We start from the raw sequence: 18,068 nt of genomic DNA, 5'->3' as shown, positions 1-18,068 counted from the left end.
CAGGGTGATACCTCAAGAAGTTGGTTGAGAAAATGTCAAGAGTACATGTCTGCAAATTCTAGGCAAAGGGTGACTACTTTGAAGATGCTAAAATAAAACACAGTTTATTTTATTTTTTTTTTTGGTCACAACACAATTCCCATAGTTCCATTTCTGTTCTTCCATAGTTCTGATGACTTTATTATTCTAAAATGCGAAAAATAATAATAATAAAGAATGAGTAAGTGACCCTAAACTTTTGACCGGTAGTGTGTGTGTGTGTGTGTGTGTGTGTTTATATATATATATATATATATATATATATATATATTATACATTTATAACATATACTAAAAATACGTCACCCACTGCCATAAATGAACATATCACCAATGGTCTGATATCATCAAACTATTTAAAATGGCGTGAATTACATTTTAAACAAGAAAAAAAAAATCAATGCCATTCACTTCAAATCAGAAGAACAAAATGTTCTTGAGAAGAACAGACAAAACCCCCCAAAAGAACCTAAATCAGACAGAGCCCATTTGTTAAACCCTAATAATGCTCTGTGCCATCATCCATCCATGCCAATACAAAATAAAAAAATGGAGAGTGACTCCCCCTCATGTTCCCTCATGAATGAAAATATAAAGTCTCAGTCATTTAGCAGTCTCTCCCGGGTGCTGCAGTGGTCTGTGCGTGTCTGAGTTTGACTGGCGTCTAGACAGAACTGCTGAATGTAATCAACATGCCCTGGTCTCTGAGGAACGCTGTCATTGTGTCTTCCAAAACACACTGCCTTTCTGAAGAAAAAATGCATAGCTTTTTAATGAAATGTAGTGCATCCAGTAAGATGTAAAATGTCCTAGTGCAACATTCAGTATTCCATCAGATATGGTGTTCCAGAGTTTGTCTGGTTTTACCAAAGGTGTTCCAAAAGGTCCCTTATTGACACTTTCAGGATTCCCACGCTATTCTGACCAATTCATTTTCTTGCTATTTCCACGTCTTTTCCAGTTGCTTGTGATTACTGCATAAGGATTGAAAAAAAAAGAAGAAAAAAAACCCCAAAACACTTAAGCGATAGTGACTGTACTCGCAAAAATTAATTTCGAGCCAATAAAATATCTTAGAGCTGAACCTAACTAGTAATAATTATTTTCACTCTAGAAATTTCCATGAACAAGTCTGGAAATCAAAATGTTCAAATTACCTTTTATTTCCAAATTGTCCATGACTGTGAAAACCCTTCACTTAATTTCATAATGACTGCAAATCTGGAAAAGGTGGGGAGAAGAGGGGAGAACTGTATTGGGTAATGTCACAAGCAAAATATGAACTTGTGTCGCCCACATGAGCACCTCAGAGCTCATCCACTTTGGTTATAAACTGCACAACCATACCGAAAATCCTCCCTCTGGTGATATGAGGCACCCACACATGTTATGTTCTCTCTCATCAGTTCACAGCACTGCTGCAAGTTATTTTGGATAAGACACAAAGGAGGCCTTTCCAGAAGTAAACAACAATACTCTCATCACTGGAAAGACTTTTAGGTCCCGCTGCACAAAGCACTCCTAAAACTGTAAAGTACCATAATGTTCTTTTCGAAGATAAAAGCTTACCCGCATAAGATATACTGAACACAGATGACACAGCAGGTGAAAAATTGCTCATCTATTCAACATTAGAGATTTGTGTTTCATGCAACGCAGACATTCAGTATGGGAACCTCAAGGTGTTCAACTGTGATATTTATTATTTTATATGAGAACTGTATGAGATTTTGAATTTGTAAATTTTGCTTAATTTTTTTTATTTTGTGAAGGTCAAAGTAATCTTAAATTTATTCCACAGCTTGTATGTAGAAGGTTGAGGGAAGGTTGTGGAAATGTTGATATTGAGATTAAGTCTGTGGTTAAAGGAATATCATGGTGTCAATAGAAGAAAAGCTAAAATTGACAACATTTATGGCATAATGTTAATTAACACAAAAAATTATTTAGACTCATCCGTCCTTTTAAAAAAAAAAAAAAAAAAAAAAAACTGGGTAATAGTGAGGCATTTACAATGGAAGTAAATGGCGCCAATTTTTGGAGGGTTAAAGGCAGAAATATGAAGCTTATAATTTTATAAAAGCACTTACATTAATTCTTCTGTTAAAACTTCTGTATTATTTGAGGAGTAATGTTTATATCCGCATATTTACAGTGATTTTATGGTAAAATTGGCTATAACTTTACACAGAAAAGGTTAGTAAGTGATTTTATCACACTAAAATCATGTTAACACACATATTGTTTATGTCTTGTGGCTATACTAAAAAAGTGAGTATTTTGACATTTACAGATTGGCCCCATTCACTTCAATTCTAAGTGCCTCACTGGAACCCAGATTTTTGCTTTTTATAAATAAAAAGAGCAGCAAGTCAAAATTTATTTTTGTTTTATTATGCCACAAATGATGTAGATTAAGCTTAAATAGTATTGAACCCAGAATATTCCTTTCAGTGTTCCTTTAGCTCAACTGGTGGACCATGGCACTAGTAACACCAAGTTCAAGGGTCCAATTCCCAGCGATAACACATACCGAGAAAAGGTATCGTTTGAATGCATTGCAAGTTGCTTTAGATTAAAGTGTCTGCCAAATGCATAAATGAAAATGTCTACTGGTAGGATTAAGAATTTGACAGTCTTACCTGCTGCAAAGAAAGGTCCTGACTCTGTCCCTGACTCGCCCGGCTCAGGAACGACCACGTGGTGAGTTTATAGTGGTTTAGGAGGCACAAGACCACCACAACCATCACAGTCATCACAACAATTATGATCACGATCTGCACAAACTCCAGTTCAGCTGCAACATATAAACACAGGGACCAAAAGAGTTAGAGCAGTGCAGTATGAGGCATACAGGTAGCAGTAGACATGAAATACTTCTTGGAAGTTGACACTATAGTGCATCTTAAACTATTTTAGACAGACAATTCTTTATAATTATCACTGTTGGGCAAGTTAGTAAAAAAAAAAAAAAAAAAAAAAAAAAAAAAAAAAAGGAATTCATTAAAAATTACTGATTACTTATCTACAATTGAAATCAGATTACTGATTGTACCGATTACTTTATTTGTAATTACATTACTTTAAAAAAAAAATTACATTGCTTTGTTTTTCCATTCAGTGATTTCAAAATAATGTCTTTATTTCCTCTTTGTTATTTGACTTGTTAGTGGGTGTACGCCTTTCATGTTAATTCATGTTTTAAATGTATTCTACAAATATATTATTTAAAAAATATGTATAATCCAAGTAATGTAACAAGTAACTCAATCGAAAGTCAGTAACTGCAATCGTATTAAAAGAATGTCAAATGTAATGTGCTACCCTACTTTTTGTACTAAAAAGTGATTAGAGTACCGTACTTAATTACTTTGCAATCAGACTACACCCAACACTGATAATTAGTAAGCATGCAGCTTTTATTACCACGTTAAGAAGGAACATGGTCATAAAAGTTAAGATGCGATTGAGATGGAATATCTGTACTTTTACTGTTATTACTGCAAAACCATTTAAACTATTGAAAGCAAAAAGGTGATTACAAATGTTGAAATACTTAAAGGTACGGTTCACCCTAAAAAGAAAACCGAACCAGAAAGCTTTCTTCTGTGGAACACAAAGGAAGAAATTAGGCAATATATTAATCTCTGTCACCATTCACTTTCTGTTACATCTTTTTTTTTTTTTTTTCCTCCATACAATGAAATTGAACTGGGACTAAAATTCTGCCCAATGTTTCTTTTTGTGTTCCACTGAAGAAAGAAAGCAATACAGGTTTGAAACTTCATGAAGGTGAGTAAATGATGACAGATTTTTTTTTTTTTAGGGTGAACTATCCCTTTAGGAGAAATTGACCATTCACAGCTACTAAAATACACACTTCTTGACACATTCATGTTAATTTTATTTATTTTTTCTTTAAAGTAAATGGACATCTTATATGTCAGTTACCAATGTTTAAATCTAGAGATAACAGGGTGGGTGAGCAGGTCTCATTTGGACAACAGGACAACAGCAAAGTCAGAGTCAACATCTACGAAAACTATGGCCCTAATAATCATCCAGCATACAGGCTAAGAGCCATTTTGGTTTGACAACAGAGAAAAAAGTTTACAGTTGGATCAAAGCAAGATCATTTCAACACTAAGTCAAAAACTGAAAGAACCAGACTGGAAAATTGTCCTGGAGTGTGCTGTCTACACGCAGACAGACAAGTGGGCAAAGTGTCTAGTATAGCAGCACAGTGCTATTTCTTCATTCTCATAGCCCTGCCTCCATTAGGCTGCAGGGACAAACGTTATGAAGCCAAACTCAACTCGATCCAAGTTTCTGAAAACGTGGATCATGTTCTGTTTGAACATGAGGAACACCCTACTGGACTCTCTGATGGAGACACTTTGTAGAGCTGCTTTTAGAGAGCACAGCTTTTCATACAACAAAAATGAGCTTCAAGAATTCTCCACTAACTGTGCTGAGGGACCCTTCTGGAACCTTGTACAGTTGAGTTGATTGAGCAGAACGGAGAGACTGAAAGTGTGAGAGTGTCACGGAGAAAGAATGAAAGAGTGAGTTCTTGCCTGCAGTGCAGTACTGTGGGATACTGGCACTCACACATCAAAAGAAAGAAACACTGCTCTCCCAAATTAGGGCATAAGAGGAGAAACCAAATGAAGGAGAGAGCAGAGGGGAGGGTGAAGAAAAAAGAGAGAGAGGAGGACACAGACAGGCAACCAGGCAAGACAGAGAAAGGAAGTGACAATCAGACAGGCGGACAGATAAGACAGAGCAAAAGAGGCTCAGACCAGAGTGCCAGAAAGGGCAAATATGACTACAAACACAAAGCTATTGGACTGGAACTGAATCAATACAATACAAAATCACTGCAGGCTTCAAACTCTAACGCAAACAAACACAGATTGGATTCTATGACTTGTGCACAAAGAGAAGTCTTTAAAAAATATACTACCCTCATATCAGTTTTGAAGACATGAGGGCAGTTCAGCTAACTCAGTAGATTTACATGCTTCGATTATGTTTTAATCAAACTACAACGTGTTTTTGCAAAGTCACGCTACAGTTTTAATCCAAGTATACATGAAAATGCGTAATTGAATATTTCAAGAAAGTATGTAAATTATGCTGGGTTAAATCCACGTTGAGCTTCACCTCTGCCTTTTAGAACATGCATGTGCACAACACCAAGGCCATTTGTTTTATGATTAATGTGTATACATTAGGCATGTAATGATAGACAAATGTCACTATACGAAATGACACAATGCAGTAGCCTCGTGATACGATTATATAAATATAAAACAGTGCCAACAAATATTTGGCTTAAACTTATTCTAGGATTCTGACAACTGTGTCTGACACTGGCAACAACAAGCAGAGCTATACTGTATAATAAAAGTAAATTAAACAACAGCACAGCCTTTATCAACCGACTGTTATGAGAAAATTCACAATTTTCATGTTTTTCTTGAGCAAAAAGTGTTTGTCTACATTCAAGTAATTTTTATTTGTATAGCAATTTTCACAATATACATCATTCCAAATCAGCTTTATAAAAAATCATGCCACAATTTTTTGTCATATAATCATGTCTTAAACTCCTTTAGTGGAGAGAAAAAACTAGAGCTGCACGATACTGGATAAATTGAGAATCACTCTTTTTTTTTTTCTTTTTTTTTTTTTACTTAGAATAAAGATCACGATTCTCTCACAATTCTGAAGAAAAAATCTTTTTTCAGTGATTTACAAAACCTGGACATAAGGGTACTAAACAAAGTAACATGTAATTTACTAGAGGTGCTGACAAAACATTCTCTGCTTCAATCTATGCAAAAAATGCAATAAAGTTGTAAATCAATATATATAAATGAAAAAGTCCTCAAGAGGGTGCAACAAATACATTATAAACACAACAGGACCTTGAGATTATTGCCAAAAAGTAAATAAAATCCTGTATAAAACTGCATAAAAATAAATGAATAATAAAAAAAAATATTTAACCTGTTTCTCAAATGCTAAGTAAAAAGCAAAACGAGCTGAAAAAAAGCTTCATTAACAGTTCTATGTTAACTTGGTATTGCACTTGTAAGCAAATATGCAATTAAACACTGTTATTTTACAAAAGTTTTTAAATAAATATTAACAATTTAAATTAAAACAATGAGGCCTTCAGTGTTTCTCTTATAAAAATTGCTTCAAGCTTGTAAAATAATTATTCAACAGCCAGTAATTAAATAGAGAACAGAGTAAACAGTGCTTTAAGTTTTTCAGCAACAGTAGCAATTAAACATTTAAAAAATAATAATATAAAACATTAAAAAGGTAATTTAATGCAAAACGAAATACTTAAATACATAACACTCTATACTGTGTAATAGATATACTTTAATGCTAATTTGATGCAGTAAGAATGCCTGAATGCCTATAACAGACAGCATGCAGCTTATATACATTTAGACATCACACAGATCTAACATTTTGAAGAATTTGTTCCGTCTGCTTATACATTAACAGCTCCGTTTACTTTAATATCTCATCAAGACAGCGCAGATTTAATCCCATCTGTTTACACTCTCGTAACAGCTGTGTTTACATTAATATCGCCTAAAGATTGGTATTTTGATTAAAAACAGTGCAGAGTCTCGTGCAGGAACACTGCATTCATCACAAGACACAAGTGCATGGGCAGACACATGCATCGCATGTGAGCGTTTGAGAGCAGCCGGCTGCAATCAAACAGTGTACGGGTAGTGAATTTAGTAATGCCGGTATTTTTTTTTGTTGCATTGCTGGCTATTAAAATATTGAACAGAGCAGAGATTCTGTCATACTCCTGGCTAATCGTGGCTGCAACATGCTGGACAAACATCTTTGGCCATTGCGTTTTAGTTTATTCAGTGTCTCGTGCAGGAGCACTGTGTTTTGTAGATGGCATATAAAGTTTATCAACATTTAAAAATGCATCATGAAGTGAATTTCGAATTGAAATTTGACCGCCTTACAAAGGCATGCCACTGGAACATTAATATACATTACAGAACAGTTGTCATTTAGAAATGAGATCGCGTGGGTGTCTGATTAGAGATTGCGATCTTTTAACGATTAATCGTGCAGCTCTAGAAAAACCTTGAGAGGAACCTGACCTCTGGCTTTACGATAAAGGTAACAATAGCAAAAACCGATCGGCATGCGTACTCTTCCCTCTATTCAATGCTGCATGTAAACACCTTTACTGGTACTCTTACCGGCTTATCCAATGTGCGCAAGAGTTGTGCTTAAGCCTGTTTAAATTTTGACATCAAAAGCAGAGAATAATAAGACTACTGTAAACACGGGATTCTTACATTGTCGTTTGTTTTTGAATAAGATGGTTTTTGAGAGTTATCAGCAACTTGCTGTGCATGTAATCACACTCAGTTTTGGCTAGCAATAAGGCAAACTTGCTTCTGATGTGTTTGTGAGTTCCACCGATCTGCACGTCGATGTTGGCGTAAATAAACATGACACTGTTGTTTGGCAAATTCAACAAGCTGTTACGCTACAATCTACTTTCTGTTTGCCATCGATACTCAAGCTCTCAACTCGGCTTGTGAGTGCTCAGTGCACCTCTCCGAGAATGAGGCTGTTTCGCTGCTCTCAATGTTGCATTGCTTGGTTTTAAACACTTCTTAAGCAGTAGCTGTATTAAGACTAACAATAATGTATTTAAGTATCAACCAATACATGCGCTATCGAGTCGGCAGCATCGTATCGAATGGTACGATACAATATTTTTTTTACATTCGTAGTATACATGCTAGATGAAGCAGAGCTTCAATTGTATTATCTAGGCCTTTCATTCCAGCTTCACAAAAATCAATTTTAGCATAGATGCATAGTGGTTTTCACTAGTTCTTGTGGTCAAACATCATGACGTAAGTGATTGTACAAAGCAGTTGGGGTGGATCCAGCTGAGCTATACTAGAATTTAAAAGCTCTTTAGCAATACTGAAAAGGATCATTTAATCACTTGGCTTTGGTCTTTGTCACTGGTAGAGGGAAATTGTCCTTCTTAGTGACAGTGTAATGAGCTGTTCTTTGACTGTTGCAATGTCCTGTCCTAGTCTCCTACTGACACACTCTCTGTCCTATTTAACACTGACCTCCTATGCCTATCACACAGAGATAGATAGACAGAGAGAGAGAGAGAGAGAGAGAGAGAGAGAGAGAGAGAAAGAGAGAAGGAGGGAGAGAGAGAGGGAGAGCGAGAGAGAGAGCGAGAGAATGAATGAATGAAACAAGGTCTGGGTATCACAGACTGCAGTTTAGCCATGTACGCAGAGTTAGTTTGTCTCTGCAGACCACACCGAGAGGATCAAATTGTATCAGGCCATTCTGTCACCAGGCAGAGCAGACAGATGGTGCTAGACCAGACAAGAGAGAGTGTGTGTGGGTGAAGACGGAAGAGGGAGGGCAAGAGACACACAAAAAGAGAGGCAGAGAAAGAGAAAATTGTAAAGTGTGTGTTGAAGGTTATAAATTCAGTGAAGTAGGCTACATGAAGGTCACAGCCTTCATGTCCATCTACACATATCCTTTAAATGCATTACACAATTTACAGTGGCATTCACAAATTAATGCCCATTTAAACACATCTCAACTGTTATTCCCAACTGGATTTCTCTGAATCTAATACATCCTCCAGACACCTTACTCTGTAATACACTGACTAAATCGTTGTGGATGGTAACCAGAACCAGGTTGCTGGTTTGAATCCCTTAAGGAGTGATCTCTGAGCTATTACCACCCGTGTGCCCTTGAGCAAGACACTTACCCTCAGGTTACTCCAGGAGGACTGAACCTGTAATAAGTGTAAAGTCACTTTGGATGGCAGAGCGTACACTTACATGCAAATTAAAAGTTTTGATTTCATTCAGACTAAAACAACAATTAGTCTTTTTGAAATCTCATGTAAATGCTTTAGTCTGACTGAAATCGTTTTTTAGAAATCGGAATAACAGATCTACAATATATAATGTGATTGTAGCTTGGCTTCATCCAGCATCACTATGTCTTATTTGCACAGTCAAGCTACATTCTTATCTGTCTGTCCAAGTATACATGACACAATGCGTAATCGTAAACTTGTTTGCATTGCGTTCGACCTCCGGGTTAAATACATGGTCGTGCATTACCTATGCCTTTCGGATTATGGCAACAAAACCAAGGCCAACTGTGGTCCAATTAATGTAGATTTGGAGCTACAAGCACATTATATAAGTCTGTTAATCTGACTTAAAAAAAACAAAAACATACTGGTACAATTTCAGTCAGACTAAAGCGTTTATACAACATTTTAAATAGACAAATTATTGTTTCAGTCCGACTGAATTTAAACTTTTAAAATGCATGTTTACTGCATGTAGCCTATACATGTTAATCAAACTGCAACTGGCCTTGCCATTGCGCTCATGCTCTGAAAGACAGAGGTGACATGCAACATGTATTGTATTACCGGCACTTTCTCAGCAGACTTCCTCCCTTCAAATATTCAGTTATGCATTGTGTCATGTATACTTGGGCAAACGGAAGAAGACTGTAGCTCAACTATACAATACCTGCTGTAGCTCGATTTAACTCACTGAACACTTTATTCTGAACACTATGGTCCTAATAAAGTACCCAACGTGGTCTTCTGCTGTTGTAGCCCATCCGCCTCGAGGTTAGATTTGTTGTGATTTCTGAGATGCTATTCTGTTCACTACAATTGTACAGAGTGGTTATCTGAGTTACCATGGCCTTTTTGTCAGCCCGAACCAGTCTGCCCATTCTCTGTTGACGTCTCTCATAAACAAGGCATTTCCGTCCACAGAACTTCTGCTCACTGGAAGTTTTTTGTTTTTGGCACCATTCTGAGTAAACTCTAGAGACTGTTGTGCGTGAAAATCCCAGGAGACCAGCAGTTACAAAAATCCTCAAACCAGCCCGTCTGGCACCAACAATCATGCTACGGTCGAAATCACTGAGCTCACATTTTTCCCCGTTCTTATGGTTGCTGTGAACATTAACTGAAGCCCTTTACCCGTATCTGCATGATTTTATGCATAGCAATGCTGCCACACAGTTGGTTAATTATATAATAACATGCATAAGTAGGTGTACAGGTGTTCCTAATAAAGTGCTCAGTGAGTGTAGGGGTATTATCATAGTACTGTTGCCATCGCTTTATAAAAGCAGCAAGCCATTAGAGTCCATGTGTTACAGCGATATTACTATGGGTAAGGGGGTTTTAGGCACTTTGCTTCACATCATACCCAAGAACACTATTACCATGGTAAAATTACTGTATTGCCTGACATTACAACAAATAAAGACAAATCAAAACCCCAAGGCTACATCTCAACTGCAGTGGACATTCGGTGAGAGGTTAAATTGACAAGTACAGTGATTTTGTTTGTCAGCGTGTCTGTCGCATTCAAGGCACTCCTACATATCATCAAAGTGTTTTGACAGGCGATTGAGAGCATCAGCGTCAAGACACCAATGAGCATTTTAACCGTTTACTAGGCTACTTGACAGAGATCCATGCATCTTTTATACAGAGCATTCCTAATTTAAGCTCTGATTTAATGTGGCATATCATAAATGCAAAATAGTTTTGCTTTATAGATGGTTGCTGAGTATACGCCTGATGGTGAAAAATTACAAAAGTCTTGACAAACCTATCTGAGGGTGTTTGTAAAAGACTGATCACACAGGTTGTCCGTGTGCTGAAATGAAAGGGCCAGAGGCATGCAGGGACAGTGAGAGAACAACACACAACAATCTGGCAGACTGGCACCCTGCTGGGCACCAGGGGAGTGGGCATCTAGCCCAGCCCAACAGAGGAGCCACCAAATAAACAGCATAGACAATCTGAAACGGGCATCACAGCAACGCATGCCAACGCAGCCTGATCTCTGTAGCTATGCCACACGGGAGTTTTCACCATCAATAACGAGATTATTTAAAAGAACGCAGACGTTGAAGGCCTCCACCTTTGATGACTTCGCAAGCACATATTTTGGCTTTGGAAACATTTGTTGCTTTCATATTTTGTAACAATGATTGAGCAATTATAATCATATCCTCGTATGTTCACCTGATCTGAATATAACCAGCACTTATTTTGGGCTCCACAGTTTAGGACTTGACCACAAAGGACGACAGCTAAGGTGTTGCGAGCTACACACATGAATGTTGTGTACTAAACATCAGCTCACCAAGCCTACAAACTCTAACATCCATGACCAGGATTATAAAAACCTTGCCAGACACGTTTCTTTCTTTATTTCATTTAAAAAGGTGCAAGAAGAGGAACAGTCTGCCTGAGGGCATACTTAGCTATGAAGGGAGTTTCTAAAATATTTGTTGGAGGGAAAAAAAAAATCTCTGCTTTCTAAAACATTCCTCCATGACCGCAAGATGAACTTGCAGGAAGTGCTTCAGTGCTGAGAATCACACTACTCCATCTGAGAACATTAGAGCTTGGGTGGGACAGAGTTCACCTGTGACATTTCCAAAGAGTGAATGTTTAGTAAGAGGAGAAAGGGATAGATGTAGAGAGGGATGAAGGAATAAGGAGGAAAGTGCAGTTTCTTTATTCCCCAAAGTCGTGTTGTTTAGCCACATCCTGCCCTTTTTAAAACTTCATCCTTCATGGGTGGTCTTGTTTAAAGTTAAAAAGAACAAAGTATGGATTTCTAACGAAGCACAGCTCATTCCTTGGTTTACTCAGGATGTCGTGGCTAATGAGTCACTCCCTGAGGCTAGATCCTACACAGTTCTTCACCAGCTGCGATGCTGCTTTTTAAGCCTCAAGCAGAACAGGCAGTTCATATGCAGTAGGTTATAAGTTTGGTCATGGCTTGGAGCAAGATCTGTTCCCAATACAAAAAGAAGGGAAGGGACAAAAAGAAGGGACAAAAAGAAACTGTTCTTCTCAAGGACTACACTGCCCTATAAAGGCAAAATGACACTAAAACTAAGATAAAATGGCTTCAAAGTTGGTTTCAAAGCTGATTTTGTGGTTACTGCAATTTTTACACTCTGTTTTCTCTAGTTTTCTCTGACCCATCTGTCAAAGTACAGATCGTAGTCTATGTGACCCGTTTTCAGTCTCAATATTGACAAAATTTATAGTTACTGTTTTGCATCTGTAGTACAAGTTTCATTATTCTAATCTCACACTAGGCCTAAAATTTTGGCTGAACTGAGCTGAGCCCACTCTTCATAAAGTGGGCCATTTTGCGTGGGCATCAGAATCATTCTGGGTAATGCCAAAAACACTCAGACTGGCATGACGGCACTGGCCTTTATCAATAATTCATAGTGGCACCTCAGGGCTGCTTAAACCGGCACAGCTTTCAGTGTGGTGAGCTCACCGTGGAGCCATGACCAAGAGAGGCTGCTTTTCCAACAGACAATCAATTTGCTTCAAATTCTGAGGGAAGTTGTTTAGAAATGTTTCAAGTAATAATAATAATAATAATAATAATAATAATTCCTAACATTTATATAGTGCTTTTCTAGGCATTCAAAGCACTTTAAATATAGATGCATAGTGGTTTTCACTAGTTCTTGTGGTCAAACATCATGACGTAAGTGATTGTACAAAGCAGTTGGGGTGGATCCAGCTGAACTATACTAGAATTTAAAAGCTCTTTAGCAATACTGAAAAGGATCATTTAATCACTTGGCTTTGGTCTTTGTCACTGGTAGAGGGAAATTGTCCTTCTTAGTGGTTGAGGAGAGTATAGGGGGACTCTCCTCAACCACCACCTGTGTGCAGCATCCACCTGGATGATGCGACGGCAGCCATAGTGTGCCAGTATGCTCACCACACACCAGCTATTGGTGGAGAGGAGAGAGTAGAGTTATAGAGCCAATTAATGGAAGGGGATTATTAGGAGGCCATGACTGAGAAGGGCCTATGGGGGAAATTTGGCCAGGACACCGGGGTTACACCCCTACTTTTTACGAGAAGTGTCCTGGGATTTTTAATGACCACTGAGAGTCAGGACCTCGGTTTAACGTCTCATCCGAAAGACGGTATGTATAAGTATGATGCCAAATATATAAATTCCTTCAGACCCTCCTTAAAAAAGCTGTCTTTCCTCTTGTCTTGTATTTCAGCAAGCTTTTGGCCTTGATATTTTTGAAAGTGCAGGGAGATTAAGTATTCAGAATGCTGCAAAATTCTAAGGATAATTTATAATGTTGCATACATGTTTAGCTGAGATGTCCCATTCTGTAGCATATGTTACTCTGAGAGGCAGGCTGCCCCAAAAAGCTAATGAAAGGTCTTTTCTACCTACTGTGTGGGAATTCCCCAGGACTAAATTTATAATTTATGATCCAGACAGAATATGAACTTTTCACTCCAAGAACAGAGAAACAGTCTGTGTTTCATAGAACTTTTGTCAATCCAGAGCAGCTGAACACCATTACACACAGAACTAACAGAACAGAGACAGCAATGCTTTGGACAGACAGACAGATCCTACCATTACTATGTCTACTATAAATCTTACTTTAATATCATCTTTAAGATTCAAGTATGTCTCTTTAGCCAAAAAGTAGGAAGACATTTGAACTGGTAAACAAGTATAACATGATAAATTTCCTTATAAATACCTACCATGGCAAACAAACTGTACCCATGTTTAAAAACTAGCCTAGTATTTATACTAGTATCAGTATCAATAGTATCAACATCATAGATGTTTAGACTGTGATATCTTGTTATAATCCAGCATTGTCATCAAAATAGATATTAAAATCACAAAGTCTGTGAAAGCTCCTACACAATAAAAGAAAAAAAGAAAAGAAAGTTACAATAACGGTCAAATACCAGCAGCTGTGATTGCCAGAAATGTACTGTAAAACATATGCCTTTTTTACGGTAAATTTTCAGGCTTTACTGGATATAATTTTAATGCCTTTATATTTTATGGCTAACTCTCATTTATATTAATTATTTAAACTTGTTATACTAACCTTCTGGAACTATACAAGTCTGCTTTTCAATTTAAAATGTATAGTTAATCTCCGTAGTTACTACAAAACGCCACATCATGACTTAAAGTTCATCAAGAGTGGCCCTTCCAGGAGCAATAATTAATATACAATGCACAGAGTCAGTGCACAGTGTCACTTACCTACAAAACACAATTAGGGTAACAATTGTAACACTAAAATAATGCAATAAACATGAACTAAATTACATGAAATATAACACAGAACACCCCAATGTACATAACAGATATTAAAAGTAAGAAGATACATAACTATTCCCATAAAATATTAAGGGTCACGCAGGGATTTTTTACCATTAATCATATGGTAAAATCATACTTTTTACATCTAAAAAACAATATCTTACTGTAAAATTGCATGTATTATCTTATTAAATATATTATCATATTTTTTACTGCATATGTTAAGGTAACCAGTTAACATTACATTATTTTACTGATAAAATTAAGGACATTTTTACAGTGGCATTCAAAGGAAATTCCATAATAATTTATTATGACTTTACAGCAGTAACAATAACTAGTAACTGGTATCTTTGCAAAAACTATGGATACCATGGAAACAATTTGTCAGGGCTGATAGCGCATGAATATTATATCCAGTAGCAAAGATTTAACTTATGCAACCACTTGGGTTGAGATGGGTGCTTTTAAAATCTCTCTTACAAACAGACGACAGTTTGTATTCCCAATACTGTCACGGTAGAAGTGAAATGAAAATGGCTTTGGCAAACCAGAAAAAAAAAGAAAAAAAAAAAAGAAAAAAGGAACTTTACAGCAATCTATGGATAGATTAGAACAAGTAGTATAATTCAATTCGAATAGTTCCGGTAACTTTCAATACATGTCATAAATAGTCATAGTAAACAGTCATTATAAACTAAAGTCGTCTATTCAGAGATGTTTACTCCATACATCACTAGACTATCTGCATGTGGGTTCTTTGTTTATGAAGTAAGGAAGGCAGTATACATTTGCCACAGCCTAGAGTTGTCTGGTTTTACAGACTAGACAGAGACAGATTGCGGAGCGCTGAGATCAGACATTTTCGGAAACATAACGCGCGTGAGGCCGCTGATAAGAGCTGACAGCTAGACGAGACTGCAGGCGAAATGAAATAAAACAAACTCAAGAGTTCAACTTCGAGCTCAAGTCGCAAAGAAGCATTCGGACATAATTTAAAAATTGTATGATACTCACATATCTCCATTCCCTGGAGTTGGGATCCACATGTGACGTTCGAGCCATCCGATGCGGTAAGGTTTTGCATGGAGCACGCGAGATACTTTAGCCGGCGCGCGAGCCAGCCGGTGTGAGCACATCCAACAGCTCGCGCTGAGACTGAGAGCGCGCCCCAGCCGCCTTGACATGCTGTTCTTCACTACATGCTCACTGGTAACCGCTTCACTTCGCGCTTACTTACTAAAACCAAATCTGCCAGCTCTACTTCTCTGACCCCTCCGGTTCAACAGAAAATCTTAGTGTTTGTGGGATCTAGCCGGCTGAGGTAATCTCCACCCTCCTGTAAATACCCCTCGAGCCTTTTTTTTTTTTTTTTTTTTTTTTTTTTTGCCTGAGTCTACGCGTACGGGTAAAAGGCGGCTGGTCTGTCGACGACCGGGGGAGTCTACTGTCTAGTATTACACCTCCCCATTAATGCCAGACACAAGCAGTCAAGGCGAACGTTGTTGGGGGCTGACCTTGCGGTGACCCCAGTGTCTGGCGGCACAGAGCACATGTGTCCACAACTACAACCCCCAACTCCAGACCCTACTACAGTCTGTCTATAAATAACCTGGCAGCTATATGAGCTTTTATTGTGGGGCAAGGCAATATATCCGAATCCACACTGGGCTAAAGGGAAGTTAGATATGTAAATAGTCTGTAATATTAGTAGTACTAGTCATATATTTAAAGTCTACTTCTTTTTTGTGTCATTTACTTAGCATTTCACCCTGACTTTATTCAAATTCAGGGTGAGTATTTATTTTACACTGTAGGTTAACATTTTTTCATTTGTATCTTAAATACATGATCAGTTAAAAAAGATACCTCACAGGTTAGATATATTGCATTTAACTCCTACATGTATCCAGACACTAAGTTAAACAGATCAAAACTTCTCAATAAGACTTCCAATAAGGCTTGTGCAAAATAATGACCACAATTCAAGTCCCCAACTGAATAAAAATATTACTATCATTCCAGGCTGGGGCAGTGTCAACAAAATGAAATTTTAACTTTTTAAACCTCTCCCCTAGTAAGCAATTCACCCCTCGGGGGAATAAAATGACATTTATCTGTCTGAAGTCTAGTCTGGTAGTTGACTTGATTTCACAAAAACATAGACAAAGACAGAAACAAAGACAGACAGACAGACAGACAGACAGACACACACACACACACACACACACACACACACTTTGGTTTAAAGCAGACATGGGGGAGGGAAAGATTTTGGGGTTTAGGGGTCAAGTCTGTATTTGAAGGGCTGTCTGAGGAGGAAGTCTCTGGGGCAATTAGGTGGATTCTCTCAGCATGCTAATGCTACTGGGGCTGCTTTCGAGGTAAGTCACTTGCCACAACATAAGCAACCAGACTATATAATTTCATAACATTTATTAATAAAGAAGTGGATTAAAATATATTTTTTTTAAATAAATATTATAAAAACTGATCAAAACATTAATCACAATGTAACCATATTCTGTTACGGAAACACTCCTTCCTATCAGTGAGAAAGAGTTTCTGTTGCTGTTTGATTAACAGCGCCCCTAGCTGCACAGATTGTTAGCGAACTGACCTCAAAAAGGTTTCTCATTACACAATAAACATGTCTTGTTCAACTAAAATGAACATTCAGATTCTACAACATCAGTCTGAAAAAAACCTGCATTTGTTTACTTGCCTGAATCTAAAGAGTAAGCATTTACTCACCCTCATTCTTAAGTGGACCTCAAAAGGAAATGTTAGGGACTGACAGCCTCAGTAACCATACTAAGTTAACTGTGCCTTTAAGCAGCTTGGAAAATTCCAGAAGATGATGTCAAGCCTTTAGACAATTAGACAATTAGTTTCTGATAGGAGGTGTACTGAATTGGAGGTTTACCTGTGGATGTATTTTAAGGCCTACCTTCAAACTCAGTGCCTCTTTGCTTGACATCAAAAGAAATCAGCCAAGACGCATTCTGTCTCCTAGAGATTAATGTAGTTTGGTGCGAAAAGTGCAAATCAATCCCAGAACAACAGCAAAGGACCTTGTGAAGACGCTGCAGGAAACAGGTAGACAAGTATCTATATCCACAGTAAAACGAGTCCTATATCGACATAACCTGAAAGGCTGCTCAACAAGGAAGAAGCCACTGCTCCAAAACCTCCATAAAAAAGCCAGACTACAGTTTGCAAGTGCACATTGGGACAAAGATCTTACTTTCTGGAGAAATGTTCTCTGGTCTGATGAAACAAAAATTGAACTGTTTGGCCATAATGACCATCGTTATGTTTGGAGGAAAAAGGGTGAGGTTTGCAAACCGAAGAACACCATCCAAACATGAAGCATGGGGGTGGCAGCATCATGTTGTGGGGGTGCTTTGCTGCAGGAGGGACTGGTGCATGTAAACTTCTGACATCAACTGTAGGTTTGGAACAATATGACGAGGAGACAAACGTTACAGAGTTTTCATTATGGGGTGAACTATTTTTTTACGGAGATAGTAGTAGCGAAATAGTTAAGAAAATCAGACATGCAAACACATTTCTTTAGTTCAACCCAATATGCTGCATCATGACTCTGGTGATTAGCAGAGATCATTATTCTGCTTTGTCACTCTTGTGAACAGGTTGTTCGAGAGGAACTGTCAGAGCAATCAGTGTAGCATAGCTTTAGAAAAGATATATAGTTCATAATCATTTAACTGACAGTTTCTAACCCAAAAAAAAAAAGAAAGAAACAAATAGCCTC

The 18,068-nt window shown here is 37.6% G+C and overlaps 1 protein-coding gene across 2 annotated transcripts in view; it reads right to left on the bottom strand.

The window, feature by feature from the left end:
- Positions 1-18,068, bottom strand: part of LOC127454517 (low-density lipoprotein receptor class A domain-containing protein 4-like) — an 80,456-nt gene that overhangs the window by 11,022 nt on the left and 51,366 nt on the right. Inside the window, exons 1-2 of one of the 2 annotated variants that reach the window (XM_051721810.1) lie at positions 15,308-15,603; positions 2,681-2,835 (exon numbers count right to left, since the gene is read on the bottom strand). In XM_051721810.1, coding sequence (XP_051577770.1) covers positions 2,681-2,835; positions 15,308-15,377 — 225 coding nt within the window. In that variant the 5' untranslated portion in view covers positions 15,378-15,603. Of the gene's footprint in view, positions 1-2,680; positions 2,836-15,307; positions 15,604-18,068 lie in introns of those variants that run through there. The other variant, XM_051721809.1, reaches the window with a different exon arrangement.

Source organism: Myxocyprinus asiaticus, chromosome 16, assembly GCF_019703515.2.
Source record: "Myxocyprinus asiaticus isolate MX2 ecotype Aquarium Trade chromosome 16, UBuf_Myxa_2, whole genome shotgun sequence".
Lineage (NCBI taxonomy): Eukaryota > Metazoa > Chordata > Actinopteri > Cypriniformes > Catostomidae > Myxocyprinus > Myxocyprinus asiaticus.
The sequence above is the reverse complement of the archived record's forward strand: the minus strand, read 5'-3'. Positions and strand labels throughout refer to the sequence as shown.